Source organism: Centruroides sculpturatus, unplaced genomic scaffold (assembly GCF_000671375.1).
Source record: "Centruroides sculpturatus isolate CEXI.00-Female unplaced genomic scaffold, Cexi_2.0 scaffold426, whole genome shotgun sequence".
Classification (NCBI taxonomy): Eukaryota; Metazoa; Arthropoda; class Arachnida; order Scorpiones; family Buthidae; genus Centruroides; species Centruroides sculpturatus.
The window spans coordinates 592562-608788 of record NW_019384749.1 but is presented as its reverse complement, the minus strand read 5'-3'; the positions used below and the strand labels follow the sequence as shown (position 1 = coordinate 608788).

Sequence of the window (16227 nt, the reverse complement as noted above, 5' to 3'; positions counted from 1 at the left end):
CGTGGCTTCTATAACGAAACCAAATTCTTTAATGCCTTTGTGTTACAATTAGAATTTAACATAATCTACGAGCCTAATTTAAATTACTGAGAATTATACACTCCTATATATGTGTATCGAGCTCATAGAACCGTCAAACAGTTCTAAGTGTTTTAGACACTTGCAGATAGAAACATAGTATAAACGTTATAAACAAACGACTCGATTTAACGCTTAGTAAAGTAAACTAAGGCAATATACAAGCTTACAAAACTGTAAACATAGAACTGATTAGAAAATAAACACGAAAATAACCCCCTAAAAATAAAAAAAAGACTTAAAACTCACCCACAATAACTTCTGACAAGATACACATTGCAGATCTTCAACATTACAACTCTTCGACGACACATGACGTAGAAGAGCGTTCTGTAATGCTTCCGGCTGCCTCAGATGACGCCTACACACTGACCTCGACTAATACTGTTGGTTGGATGCTTATCCACCGAACACATAGACAGAGGTGACAACAGACGAGCTTATTTTACCCTCCGAACGACCCGATTTACAAGACCAGATACCCCCTCTGACCCCTAGTGAAGTATCAGAAAGACTGAAAAATCTCAGCTTCACCCCCGCATTTAGAAAGAACTCTTATCTCTTACTGAGTCAGACATACAAACACACACTACACTACATAAGGAGGTTTTCTAACCGTTGTAAAGAGTCCAAGGACAAGCATGTAGCGAGAGTTACCCTGGTGCTAAAAATCAAATGGAAAAAAAATAACACTACTTAGAGTGAAGCGAGAAATAAATAAAAGTAATGAGCATAAATGCTCATTACTTTTATTTATTTCTCGCTTCACTATTTCTCGCTTCATTAATACTCACTATTTCTCGCTTTAGTAAAACAAAAACTACAGATCTACTTACTTGCAGTTTCTACTTTTATTATTATTATTATTATTATTTTATTTTTATTTCCTCTCCTCTCCGTGGTTGATAAGTCGCATCCCTACGTGTCCTCTTTCCGTTCATTTAATCAAATTAGAAATGAATATTTTACCATTGCGGCTGGATGTTCGAAATGCTACGATACCGAGCGGTAATTTTCCATATGGGTTACATTACCGTAATGAAGAAACCAGGCCGGTTTGGATAATTTATTCTTTAGCCAATTATAAAAAGTTCGATAATTGGTTTTCGGTGAGGAATATCGATCGGTTTTAAAAATACAGTTAATTACTTTTATGTGTTATTTGATACCAGTCGATCTTGCCGTATTTTAAACTGCAGTGAGCTACGGAAACGTTACCCGTGGGCTTAAAATTTCCCAACTCCTGATGGATAAATTGTACTACTTTTGAAAAACTTGGCTGCTTCTGGTGTTTTAGTATTATTCTTTTTTACTTCGTCCTCTTAGTCATGAAGTACAGCAAACTTTCTATCTAGTAGATACTGAAACTGTTCTTGACGTAAAGGAAAATTCCCCTTCCCTCTCTACATTACTTCTCTTCCTCTATTCCTCTGTACGAGGCGATAAATAAACACAGTAAAATACCGATTAAATCAATTTTTGTATTGATAATAACGCATGTATTTTTTATTTTCTTTTAATCTCCGTTAACAATACTTTCGGTTGGAGACTCTGTGTCGAGGAAATCCTGACAGAGCGAGAGGTGTCTGGTTACAATTACTCATACCAGAATTTATTACTAGTTACCGAATGAGTAGCGGTTACGGTTTTAGATTCGATAATTCTTCTTAAAAGTTTATTATTTTAATAAGGAATGAATTCTGTTTTATAGATTTATATAAAAGTTTTTTTCTTTCTCTTTTTTTTTCCAGATCTCACTCCCGAAGAACAACAACTGCTGGCCGATATTCGACGAAGGAAAGCAGAACTGCTTAGAGAGATTCAGGTAAATATAGTAATAAAACCTCCAGAGACGAAGAAGTAAATGGGAATTTAGAAAAAAAAAAATAATAATAAAAATAAAAACACCCCCGAATATCTCGACTTATTTACGCCTTTACTCGTGACCTTAACTAAAAATTGAACTTTTCGCATCACTCGTCGACACTTCTTCCCCCCCTCTCGCTAGTTATTCCAGTTTGGGTTACAGTAGCGGAAATGTGGCAGCCACGCCTCTCTCTCTCTCTCTCTCTCTCTGTGTGTGTGTGTGTGTGTGTGTGCAGTTTGTAAGTTCGCAACAGCTTGTGATCTGTATAAATAACTTCAATAAAGTTTTTTCTGAAGACATTGCTGGTACGTATAATTTGTCATCCTATCCTGCGCTGTGAGTGGACGAATTATCGTAAACATATCGAAACTAGATTTATATATAAGTAAATTAATTTAATTTCTATCGTCAAACTACTTTTTATTTTTGAACTAAAAATAATATTGGTCTAATTTTTAATTAATACTCAGGTACCGAAAACGATATTATTTACTCATACATATACAAAAATAACTTTGTCAAAAGAACAATTTTCTATGTTATACAGTAAACATATTTTTAATATCAATATATATATACAAATTAAATGTTACATAAAAACAGAATTAAAAGAAATCATGTACAAACTTTTTAAAATTTCTATTGTTAGTTCAGTTTTTAAAATAGAATTTTCTTGTTTTAATTTAAAATTAAGATCACCTAAAGCAGTGTTTATCAACAGGGGCGATATCGCCCCCATGTGGGCGTTTTTCCATGTTGAGGGGGCGATTAGTAACAATTTATATTTTGGGGGGCGAAAAACAATTTTCTGGGCGATATAGTAAAACATTATATTAAGAATAATTAGACATTTTATTCGTTATATCGTACAATAATTAAACAAATAACATTATTGTAGTCACTAGTCTATTCGATGCAGTACGAATTTGGCGTTAGCCTTGGCCCTCGGCATCGGAATTTTGAAGTTAAGGGGGCGATACTACGTAACGGTTTTATTGAAGGGGGCGACGATTATTTACAGGTTGAGAAACACTGATCTAAAGTTTTATAATCATTACATTTAAGTGATTCTTCTAGTTTATCCCGTTTATTTACATCTAAAAGTTTTCCTGTTACTTTTTTTTTTCTATTTCTTTGTAATAAACGATTCTTTCTTTGATTCTACTGATTAATAATTTCATTTTCTATATTTATTAAATTTACTGTCAGTAGTAAAGTTTTCTTTAGTTTAGGCTTTGCCAATAAACCTAATAACTCGGTTTTTAAATTTCTCTCAAAATCATTTTCTGTGAAATGATCAGAGCGAACATAACAAGAATCAGGATTGAATTTGTCTTTTCTTTTACAATTATGAATCCATTTTCTTATTATTGGATCTTTAGGAAATCTAAAATAACCAACTTTCCTGTTTAATAAATTTGTGTTATGATAGCTGTTATTACAAGTTGCAACAACACATGATGCTCCTGTCATCTAAAAATAAAAATAATAATGATAAAATAATTTAGCTATTTTTTCTTTTTAATTTTCTTAAATATATGTAATCAAGATACAATATTCTGAAGTAAAAAAAAGTAATATTTGTAAAAGTTATTTATAGTCGTCATTTCATCGTATATTCTAGGACCTTGGGGAAACACTGGCTTATAGGCTACACGGGCCAGGGTAGAGCGAGCTCCTTTATTACATTACTATTAGACTATTATTATTACTTTTTTTTTTTAACAAATGAAATATGTAAAATGTTTTATTAACAAGAAGTAGTCTTAAACAATTTTATTACTCACCTGGCTCTGTTATATATAACAGAGGAAAAGTGTGGCAATCGTTAATAAATTACAAAGTGGTTAATTATACATACAGTACGTATACTCAATTGGCTATTTAACTCTTTTAAAGCAATGACATAAAGATGACAGTTTTAATGTTATTTATAATTTAGGATATCGTAAATTTCGATTATTGATATCCTAATTATGATATCGATTATTGAGAAATGAGAATTAAAAATAATGGCACTGAGGAAAATCTTGATAGCAAAATATCAAAATTTTATAATACATCGGTGGAAACATGTTCTTGTTCATTTTGGAATTCTTTTAGTGCACCATGTCGTCATATTCTTATGATAAGAAAATATAAGAATTTGGATATATTTTCAAAAATTGCTTTCATGCAAGATATATTATTTCAATTGAAAATGCACTAAGTATGGATACAGATGATGTAAATGTAGACANATCACGAACTCTGTCTGGCAACACTTGCCAACAAGAGTGGCTGGCAACGTCAAAAAAGGAAAGGCGCTAAAGTTCGTTGGATTTTGTCCGGGTGTTGCCCGAGGATGTCTGTGACAGTTCTAACCTTTTCTAATAAAGTTCTTTTTTGTTACTGTTCGTGTTTGCCTGCTTAATGTTAGATCTAAACATCAGTAGGATTGAATGACAAACTCTAAAGAATATTTCTTATAAATTACAGCAGCCCTTATTTATGTCTTGACAAATTGAAACTACCACTGCATGTGAAATAATAAAGGACAATGGTAGGAATAAAATACTGTATTTCGTTGCAAAAAGAAATTCAATGGCAATTGGTAATTTAAAATTTATCGACTCGAGTGCTTTTAAAATTTGGGGAACCAAAAGAACTGCGATATAACAAGGAGCTACTGTATTATGTGGGTTGAAAGTAACTAGGCATTGAGAAATCGCTACAGTTTTTGTAATATTAATGTAATTATAATAAAAATTTATGTATGTATGTACACCAATTAATGGAATTTTATAATTTTTGCATCAGTGGTGTGCGCAATGACTGAGAGGCCACACGCACAATGAAATAAAAGATAGCGGACTGTTTGTCTTTTCAGGAGTGAGCGCTGATTGCTGCACACTATGAATGTAGAAATCAATGGTTGTTGTGCAGAGATGGTGAAGTAGGGTAAAGGAATTTCATGCCACACGATTTGTTCAGAAACAATCAAGAATTGAGATTCAAAGCTAATGACCACAGCTTCGGTTCTGGCAATCCATCCACATTATGATCTGAGAGAAGTGTGTCGTTGGTGGATGGTACCTGTGCCAACATCAAATTTAATGTATGCATTCATATTTCCACTTAATAAAATACATGTCAAATAGTTTTCATCATTTTTTTTCTATAAAAATACAGAAATTATAGCAATTTATCAATACCTTGTTACTTTCTACCAACCTGTACTGTACATCAACTTGAAGTACATTCACACATTTCTATGCAAATAATATGCTTTAAAACTGTTAATTTAAAAATTCTCAATATTTCATTAATGATACTAAGCACATTTTTATATTAAAACCAAAATTTATTTAATATTAATTCATTGATAATTTTTATTTTAAATTTTTAAATGAGATGGTTGAAAGATCAATTCAGAAGAGCTGATCGCAACAACAATGGAAGTTTAAACTTCAAAGAATGTCTTATACTTTTAGGACAAATGAATATCTCAATGGAAAAAAATCACGTTAAATCAATGTTTGATGTAAGTAAAATTTAATTTTGTATTAAATCTTTGTATAATTTTAAAATATAGTTAAGGTCTGTAAAGCAAGAAAAGGCTAAGAAAAGATTTGGTGGATCTTATGAATATTTAGATGAAGTAAAGTTATATTTATAATTCAATAAGATTAAATTCAAATGAATCTAATTTGTCTTTAATTAATGAGTTTGAAATGCAAGAATTTTTACTATAAGAATATTTCTTAACAATTAAAGTGTTTTAGTTAATTCTTTTGATGATGATTTATATTTAAACAATATATATTTTATAGGAAGCAAATTTTCGAAAAATAAAAATTAATGATGAAGATGCTTTAGATCCTGAAGAATTCGTTAAGTTTTTTCACAGTTTACAGTCGAGACCTGATGCAGAAGCATTATTTAAACAGTAATTTGTTTTTCTTTTTACTATATTATAAATTTTTTAAAATATTAAGTAATTGTTGAAATTAAAACTTTCAGATACACAGCCAATAATTCAACTATTATGGGTCCTGAAGAATTGCGTAATTTTATTCATAAAGAGCAAAAGGTATTTAACAAGTCTTTTTAGTTCTTTCTGCTATATACATGGTTCCTACTCACCTGGAAAGACAGGGATTTTCATTAATGTTTGGAAAAAGTTATGAAAAGTCAGGGAATTTGTCTGCTTAGCTGCCTTGATTTTGTTTGTGGAATATGGATAACCAAGTATAGCCATCTGCAAGCGGCAAGAAGTAATGCTGCAACCTTTATTACAAATATACCAGAATCTATTTTTCTATTGAAACATTTTTAGTATTAGAGGACACCACTAGATATACAAATCAGTCAAAATTTTTGTGTCTTTCTTAGTGGCATAATGGCTTTCCTTATCTGATATCATCCAAATCATCTTCCAAAAACATTGAAAATTTTTCTTGACACTTGTGCTGTACCTTGTACAATTGCATATAATGAATTAATTTTATGCATGTAATAAGTCTTACTTATTGTTCTATTATATTGTAAGAATATATTTTAAAATCACTCAAAATCAGAACTTTAAATCATATCAAATTTGTTTAATTTTTTAAAAATTTTGTTTTAATGTTTTGACAATTAATACAAAGTTTTACTTTTACTGACAGTTGCAGGTCACTTTTAAAACTAACATTAATTGTTTATGTGAAGAATTATTATAAAATGCAACACTGAGGAGAGCATTGCAAAACTACTTGGATCAGATAGTCACTAATGTAATATAGTGCCAGATCAATCAGCATTTTTAAATTTTAAACATTTTGAGATTTTAAAAACACCTTATCATGAATTTGAGAGAATAATCTGCAATACTCTTGATAATGTGACATCAGTTAAAATTTTTCCACAATATTTTAAGGCTTAAAAACTGTCAATATTGATCATACCTGTAGTAATACTGTAGTATATTATAGTTTTGAATATCAAGAAAGAAAAAAAAAGAGAGAAGACATGTAGACAAGAAAGTCAAGAGTTTCTTATTTGTGTGTTGTCCTTTGTTTTAGTGTCTGTTATAGCGAAAGGACAGAAGTGATTGCAAGGATTAAAATAAATTTTAAGTTCCTTGCATTGGAGTCATAGCATGTGATTTATTTCTTTGAAGTTTCTTTTTGTTTTGTTTCTGCATGGGGAATACTCTAAAGATCGAGTACTTCCCCACAAGTTGATGTTCACAGTAAGTAAAATGCTGTTTTATTATGTCAATATTCCACACTGTAAGAAATGTGAAGGTCAGGGAATTTGGACAAAGTTGGTCAGGGAAAGTCAGGTAATTCAAAACAACAATTTGAGTAGGAACCCTGTATATAAAGTATTAAAAACAGAATACAATATATACACTGTAATTGTAGAATCTTCAAATTTCCTTCATATAATTTTCTGTCAGATAATTATTCTGTAATCGGATCATATAATTATTTTCATAAATTCTAGAAAGTTCTTTAGCATTTCACTAGTTTTATAATAATAATAATATACTGTATTCTATTCCACTTGAAAAAAAAGCTGCATATCAATTGCTTACTGATTAAATTATACAAAGCACATTCAGTAGAAGACCAAAAAAGTACTATTAAAAGTCAAAGGACAAGCAATAGCTTAGTAATTTTGACATATGGAACTTTCAAGTCAGAGGCAACAGTAACTGCAACTGGCAACATGTTGATGCACAAGAACATAAGACAACAGACCAATAAAATGGTGGTGCCTCTCCAGCAGTGTACGAAGCATTAGTGGTGTAATATCTGATTTTTCACAAAAACCAAATCATCATCCATTGGCACATGCAGATACAATAAGGAGAAAACTACATAATTGCACACAGGTGTACAAATGAGATAAAGATTATATTCTAAGATTCTAAAGAACAAACAGTCAATTCTATGGAAGATTCTCTAAGGCTGGGACTTCAGTGAATGTCATGGAGAATCTTCCATGGAACTGCGGCTGTTTTTTGGATCCTTAGAACTCTGTAATCATCTCCGGGTATATAAGTAGAGTTGCACACTTAAAAAATTTAAGAGATATTTTCAATTGGTGACTTTTGACCAATGAAACTGATATTTCATACCATCCAAGTATCACGATAAACCTGATAATGGTAGGCTGAAATAACCAAACTCTCTATATGGTTTTTGTTTAATGTTTGTTATAGTATTTGATTTATATAACTACAAAGGTTATCTTACATAAGGGTTTATCACACTGAGTGACCAATCAAACACATTTTAAAAATTCTTTATTTCTCTACTGTACACAATTTAAAGAATTTTTAAAATGTGTTAAATTGGACACTTGGTTTGATTAAACCCTTATGTAAGATAACCTTATAGTATTTGATTTATATAACTACAAAGTGTTAGAAGTACAAAATAATCTAATAATCTTAACCTTTATTATTATTATTTTTTGCCCAGGCAATGCCAGGTTCATCTTCTAGTGACATCTATCTTAAGCCATAAAATTATTTAATATAATGTATAATCATGAACCAGCAAGGTGACAAAGATGAAAACTAGGTATGATAGGCAGGATAGTTGAATCTTGATTAAATATAATAACTCATAAAATCATTTCCCACACAGCTACTTTTTGTTTGACTAGATATCTGCATATCCATCTGTTTGTGCTTTAAGATAGAAACTAATAGTGCCACTTGATATGCTAGGTTTCATTTCATGATGAGTATCTATATTGTAAATTTGACAGTTTTATCTAATGACAAAAATTGAAAAGGATAATAGCATCAAAATTTTTGTTTGTTTCTTCACTACTAGGTGCATAAATAGACACAAGGCATTTTACATCATCATTATTGATATTCTATTGGCTGATACTCGTTTCGGGCAAGGCCCCTCATTCGTCGGCATTACATCTGGAATAATCTTTAAACTTCGTTGCTAAATATATATTTTTTTATGTTTAAAATTGTACTGTATTTACAGTTAAAATCGTTAAAATATCATTGCTGTTTAAAATATATTTATGATTTTAATTTACTATTACTATATCAAAAACAGAAAATTTATCAGTATTGTTCTGAGTGACAAATCTGGATGGATTGAAAAACCCAAGAAATTTTTCGAGCGACAGGCCTGGCCGACCCCATTATGGTCTGATTAAAACATCCTCTTAATGCTCACAGAATGGAAAGAGTAAAAATAAAAAAAACTTTTGAATAGTTGCTCTTAAGATTTAGATCGAAGTTTTGTAAAATCACAATGTTTATATTTAAAACTAGCAGACCCCTCCACGCGTTGTTGTGGCTCAAAATGTATCTATTATAAATGTATAACACTCCCCCGTGGGAGGAGGAATATTTCGAAAAATCCCTTCTTAGTGTACATTCTCTTGACGTACCGTATTAAAACGCAATCAAAAACGCAAAAAACTGCATCTAAAATAGTATAAATAGAAGCAGAGTTCTTTACGGTAAGCCTTAATCCTGTCCATCTCCCCCCAGTGGGGGGAATATTGACAGAGCCGGCCCTACCATAGGGCGAACGGAGCAGCCGCTCCAGGCATTAAGTCTAGGGGGCGCCTCAGTGGTAAAGAAAATTAAAGGGTATAAATTAGGGGCGACCAAGGGGGCGCCACAATAGGATCTCGCTCCATCCTAAATCTCGCCTCGGGCTGTCATTGAATATTGACATGTATATTATATAAAAACAAATACGTATTCGAATGCAGCGTTGTGTGAAAATTTCAAAGGAATCGGTAGGAACAAACGAACATTACATTTTTATTTATATAGATAGATAGAAGATGATCTGCTTTAGTTCATCCTCACAGAAAAGCATAATGCCTCACAGAAAAGTAAACTTAGGTCGTCGTACTCGTAGTGCCATCTTCTGGACATAAAAACCTTAACCCTAGGTGATATCTTTTAATTTATATGAATGTTTAACGGAATAACATACAGCCTATGTCCACCCTGAAGTTCCATTCTAAATACTGGTGAAAGAATTTTTGAAATCGGATGAGTAGTTTCGGAGATTACCCCCTGCAAACAAACTTACAAACATTACCTCTTTATAATAATAATATAGATAACATAAATTCATAATATTTTAAAATTTTATTTTATGTTTATGCAAAATAAATATTAAATTTTGACTATAATGATTTTAGTTGACACCTTATTCCCATTTCTGAGATAATTCTTGATTTACAAAATTCTAAATTTTGGCCCCTCAATTACATCAATTTTTTGCCTTCAGCCATTTTAAAGTTGGCCTGATCTAAAAGTTTTGAGAAGTCTGCAATCTACTGTTTAGAAAAACTACATTAAGTTGCTTAATACGAATGATACTTAGTAATGTAGTATCTTAAGATTTATGTAAAAAGTTATTTATTTCAGATGACAAAAGTATCATTGGAAGACTGCAAACAACTCATCGAACGTTATGAACCAGACAAAAGCAAATTAGAAGGATATTTATCAGTTAGAGGTGTGATATGGACCAAGTTAATTTTTCAAATATAACTTTTTAATTATTTAATTTTAATTTCAATGAAAGCATTTTTTATAAAATTAGAATTATGCAGGTTTTATCCAGATGTTACTATCAAAAGAACATTCTGTGTTATCACCGGAACACAATTTTGTTTGTCAAGATATGAGTCAACCATTAAGTCACTATTATATTGCTTCATCTCATAACACGTAAGTACATTTTTAATCCACATTATATATAGTTAGTGCCCACATGGTAGAAAACATTTATGAGGGTTTGTTTTAATAAGCTCATTATGAGTTCAGCCAAGCCCAGAATGGGATGGCTGGATGGTGTGGGACAAGACCCAATATATTTGGAATGAGAGAAATTCCTAAGATTTTTTGACCTGTCTTGATTTGATTCTGGGATCCCCTTAACCATTTGGTCATCCAGTTAAGTATATTTAAAATCATCATGAATCAGTTTTGCAATACAGTTAAATTGTAATTTATTTTAATAAAAAATTTATACTACATTAACTTTATTTATTTACATAAGATTTTATAAATATTCACAAGAAAATATATCAATTATAAAATTATCATATAAAAGCATTTTATATGACAATTTCACTAGCGTGTTGTGGTGTTACGAATGGTGACCTTTAGCAAATGTCAAAATTCTCTGTACATCATAACAATAATGCACCACAAATTATCCCAGCAACAGCCTTCCAACCCATAAACTATGTGAACTCTGCCATAACTTTCCTTATTAGGAAAGCTTACCTCCTACCTTCCAACCAAGTGCTAGTAGAAGAAGAATTGCAACTCATTAGTAGTGCTATGCAAAAAGCTGGTTATTCTCAATCTAAATTCTGTTTTCTCCAAAATTGTGTTAAAAATAAGCTTTTTCCACAGTCTTTTCTTCATAACAAAAAGGAGCTAAAAATAGTACATCCCTTGATTCTGTTTTTAGGCCCCGTTTTTCTAAAAATAGTACACCTTTTTAGAATGAATGGTTTTATATTATCGTTAACAACACAACCAACATTACGAAGATTATTATGTAATGATAGAGATATTTTTAAATTGAATGAAATTTTGGGGTCTTAAATACCACTAACACATGATTTATCAGTAGAAGAGACCAGCTAGCTACATAAGGGCCATGGCCAGAAAGTTAATTTCTTGCATCCTAGAACAACAGGATGATATCAGAAACAACAGACGGTCAACCACATTAACTAAAAAAGTGCTTGAGCAAGATTATCAGCCACTCTGGGCCCAAACAAAATTACTCAAATAGTGTAACAATCAGCAAGAATTATTTATTTGGGAGAACCTTTAACATCTCGGTCTTAACACGATGCAACACTACTACTGAGATCCCACAAATATGGACATTATTTAAGTAAACTAATCAACTTCTCTAGTACATTATTATTGTTCACTACACACTTTTGGATATTACAATACTCATACGGCTGATCAAGAGTTTTTGAAGTTTATTCTATTTCAAATTCAAATTGATATTATATCCACATGCTTTTTTTTAATTCCATAAGCTGTTTGAGTGTTCCAAAGTTGGAAACAGTTGTATTCAATTCTTCACCTGATGATGATAGCTTTATGCTATTCGAAAGTGCTTGTGAACTCTTTTATTTGCTAAAGGTCGCCATTCGTAACGCCACAACACGCTAGTGAAATTATGTTATAAAGTTAAATGTTGACATGAAGTGTACTTTTCTTTTATAAAAGCATTTTAATTTTCTATATGCAAAGATTCATTCTATTTTTATTAAATTATTTTTTACTCCTGATTTTTCAATGTAAGCAAAGTTCTAAGTATATCCTACATATAGGATGTTTTAAATGTTTAGCTACAAAAGTCAATTTGGGTACCTTCCCCATATATCCAATAATTACCCATAATTATATTTTCAATGAAGCAATTGTTCTTACTATCAGTTTTAGCTTATTAATTTTTTACTTGCATTTTTAGATTATTGAACAACCTAAACAGGTCATAATCAGATCAGAAAATGTGTTTTGAGTTTTCTACAGACAAATTCTTATTGTTCCATTAAAATTTGTTTGGTAATTTTTGCTTTGATAGACAATATAGCAAGTGAATTTAAGTGAGTCTGTTTCATTGTGCTGTGTATGGTTTTTTTTCACTTTTTAAAACTGAAAACAAACAAGCTCTGTTAGTGTTTTGATGAGAATGTAAGGTAAACATACAGCAAAAGGAATAAGTTTGGGAACATGGATTCTAAAATTTGATGGGTTTGTGCAATTTGACTGGGTTAGTTAGAAGTTACAAATTGCAAAAGGACATTATAAAATCCCTCTTCTTAGTCATTTGTATAAATTGTTTTACAAAACCTGACTCCATGAAAATTTTTTTATATTTTTTTATATTTCCATGAAAATTTATCTTTACATCTATCAGTAGTAAGTGTGTGGTTTTTTTCAGACCCATTGTGCATTCAGTTATGCCCACACAGGAGTGACAAGATGGTGAGGGACAAGGCCTGACATATCTGTAATGGATCACTCTCAAAATATTTCTTGGCTTTTTCTATCAGCCTGGATGCAATCCCAGTCCCCCAGAGCAGTAGGCCTTACAACCTTGACCATGAAACACTTTATTTGTCTTTTGTAATGATGCAATAGTATATTCTATAACCTACTTATGAAAAAAAAAAACCCCAAAAACTAAAAAATTTATTCATGTAATTATTCATCTCCAAGCTTTGTCCTCCTAGAAAATTTTTTGTGGATGCCCATGAACAGATGCTACAATCTTATTTACTTAATTGTATCTATAATTCTAAATATATAAGTTATAGATTTTGTATGTATATACAAAAATATTTTGGGATTCATTCCACATCTGAACCAAGTACCAGAATGGCATTTCAGTCTCAATATACCATTGGTTTATATACGAGTATGTAACAGTTGCATAGAAGTTTCCAAATGTAAGTGAGAGTTCAAATTTTATTTGTGACTATTTGAACTCATTTCAAAATTTTTATTTCATTAGCCAATTTTTTATGAAACTAGTGGCAATCAATGATTGTATTTTTAATTATTCTTAACTTAAATAACTTTTTGTTAAAAGAAAAACTAAATTTAATAAACATTAAAATAGTTCAAAAAATAATTGTTTTATCAAATTATAAATTATACCAATTTATGTATTTCTGAAGCTTTTTATATTGAATAGACTTAATCATTGAATTTATATTTACATTTTTTGAACTTCAAATTTAAATAAAAACTAAGCAAAAAAAAATTCTAGGTATTTGATTGCTGATCAATTACTTGGAGAGAGCAGTGTAGAAGGTTACATCAGAGCTTTGGAACAAGGATGCAGATGTGTTGAACGTACGTAATTCACAAAGATTATTATTTTTTAAATATTTTATTATTTGAAATGATTTTAATTGTATGTTATTGATACAGCCTTTATATTGTTCCTATTTCCTATTTATAGTTTTTTAAATGACTATAGTGTCCCTATATTGAGGTAAGGTAGCCTGTTTGTCAGGATAATGCCTTTCAGTTTTTAGAGAACTGATAAACTTGGTCACATGTCTGTAGGAAAGTAAAACCTCCCCATATAAGTGCTGCATGATCATTCTGGAAAGGAAGGATAGAAGACCAACTTTGTTTTAAAACTATAAATTTAATTTATTTTTATTAAACCTAATTGATATACTGTACACAAGTTGCCAAAGCAGGAACCTTTGCAAAATATGCAAATCAATATGAAATACCATACACACTTTCCAGCAAATAACATATATATTTTTTTTACTTCCTATATACAGGGTGTATAAGAGTTACGTTTTAAAAATTTGGGGGATTGTAGAGGATGAAATTTTGAATGTTTTGATATAAGGAATCCATAGCCGGAAATGTAATAGAAAGTTTCTACAGCACTTTGCAGTCGGTACGCTGAATGAAACAGCAGAATACAGTATTTATGACAAGTTTTATTGACAAAACAGTAGAGTACTGTCAAACTGTACATCGAATCAGTGGCTGCACTATTTTAGAGTAAATGTTCAATGTGACGACCACCAACTTCGTTACATAATGTGCAACGATGAACCATGTTTTGTCCGACACTCTGTAAGATGCCATGTTCCCCTCTGATGGTATTAAATGCTGTAAAGATGTGCTCTGTAAGCTCATGAACTGTTCCTACAGGTGTTGCCTACACAAGGGACTTTACATAACCCCAGAGGAAGAAGTCAAGAACAATAACATGACGTCTATGGACGGAAGGGTAGCTACCAAAGTGAAGGGCAGTCAAGCACTTCCTAATGCTATAGAAACTTTATATCATATTTCCGGCTATGGGTTCCTTATATCATAATGTTCAAAATTTCATCCTCTACAATCCCTCAAATTTTTAAAATGTCATTCTGATACACCCTCTATATGTATGTGTGTATTTTTTGGTCTCTTGGGGCCTGATGCAGGCTGAAATTTTGATTTCTGAATTACCTGAAATTTTGATTTCAATACACATTATTTGCTAGAAGAGTGTGTGGTGTTTCATATTAATTTTATATAATGTATATCACAAAAATTTTGTTTTGTATATCCCCATAAACAATATTACAATATTGTAGGTTATATATGAGATTTAGCAGTTGGTGAATCAAGATGCCTCAAATTATGCACATCTGAGTTCATTGCAGTTTCAATGAGATGTTTCATACTTAGATTCAGCAAAGTTTGATTATTATTATTATTGAGATCTTGAAGTGGAAATAACTTTATCCATTCCTTCCAGTGGTTTGAACTAAGCAACATTTCCTTTTCCTTTGTTTTTGCTGGGAGATAGTTTAACAGGTAGTGAAAAGACTTGATTAATCATCAAGGATAGAAATTTCCATGTAGGTTGATTACTTGAACTTACTCTGAGTTGGTTTGAAGAGATTAAGTGAGAGTTTTCATATTTAAAATTACTATTGTAAGCTAGTTTGCCCTTTTAATTTACATATATTCCAATTTTTTGGCTGAAAAGCTAAAAATAAATTTTAGCTTTTAATGTCCTAATTAAATACCTAAATTTTTTTTTTCTAATTTGATTATAATAACCTTAATTTAAAATCTTTAAAATTAAAGGTTATTGCTATACACAGTAATTATATAATCAATTTATCTAATTCATTATTTTTTTAATAAAAATACTCTGAAAAATATATTCTGTATCATTTCATCATTAGCTGTACATTAGAATGAGAGATTAAAAAATAATAATAATAATAATATTTCCATGATCAATCAACAATTGATAATGTTTTAGTGATACTTTAGTAATTAATAAAGTTAGTCCAGAATATAAACCACAACTATACCCAGCAGAAAACAATTAAATATGTAATCCAACACCTTATTTTTCGCTGAGAGATTATTTTTAATTAAAACAAACGTTTTCGATCCATTCATTGGATCATCCTCAGGCTAAATAGAACACTTCATAAATAGAACTACTCGTTTAAATATTCAAAAATACAAATAAACCGATAACATAAAAATAAATAATACTTGTAAATAATACAAATATTCAAAATAAATAACATAATATCATTACTAAATAATAATATCGTCTGCCTAACTATATAGAGCTTATTATTTCATACTAAATTTCCTGCGCTTTTTTTAAGCTTTTAACCGCAAACTTCCAAGCGGAAGGAAGACCCTCCGCATCTCTTGCGTTAATACATTTTTCTTCAAGTTTGCTTCTATAGATTTCTATCTTTTCAGCTGTTCTTGCCAA

At 30.7% G+C, this 16227-nt stretch overlaps 1 protein-coding gene across 1 annotated transcript in view; it reads left to right on the top strand.

The window, feature by feature from the left end:
* Positions 1-16227, top strand: part of LOC111628530 (1-phosphatidylinositol 4,5-bisphosphate phosphodiesterase delta-4-like) — a 53832-nt gene that overhangs the window by 2438 nt on the left and 35167 nt on the right. The window contains exons 3-8 of the mRNA XM_023372341.1: positions 5339-5468; positions 5758-5873; positions 5948-6017; positions 10344-10434; positions 10532-10649; positions 13732-13817. Coding sequence (XP_023228109.1) covers positions 5339-5468; positions 5758-5873; positions 5948-6017; positions 10344-10434; positions 10532-10649; positions 13732-13817 — 611 coding nt within the window. The remainder of the gene's footprint in view (positions 1-5338; positions 5469-5757; positions 5874-5947; positions 6018-10343; positions 10435-10531; positions 10650-13731; positions 13818-16227) is intronic.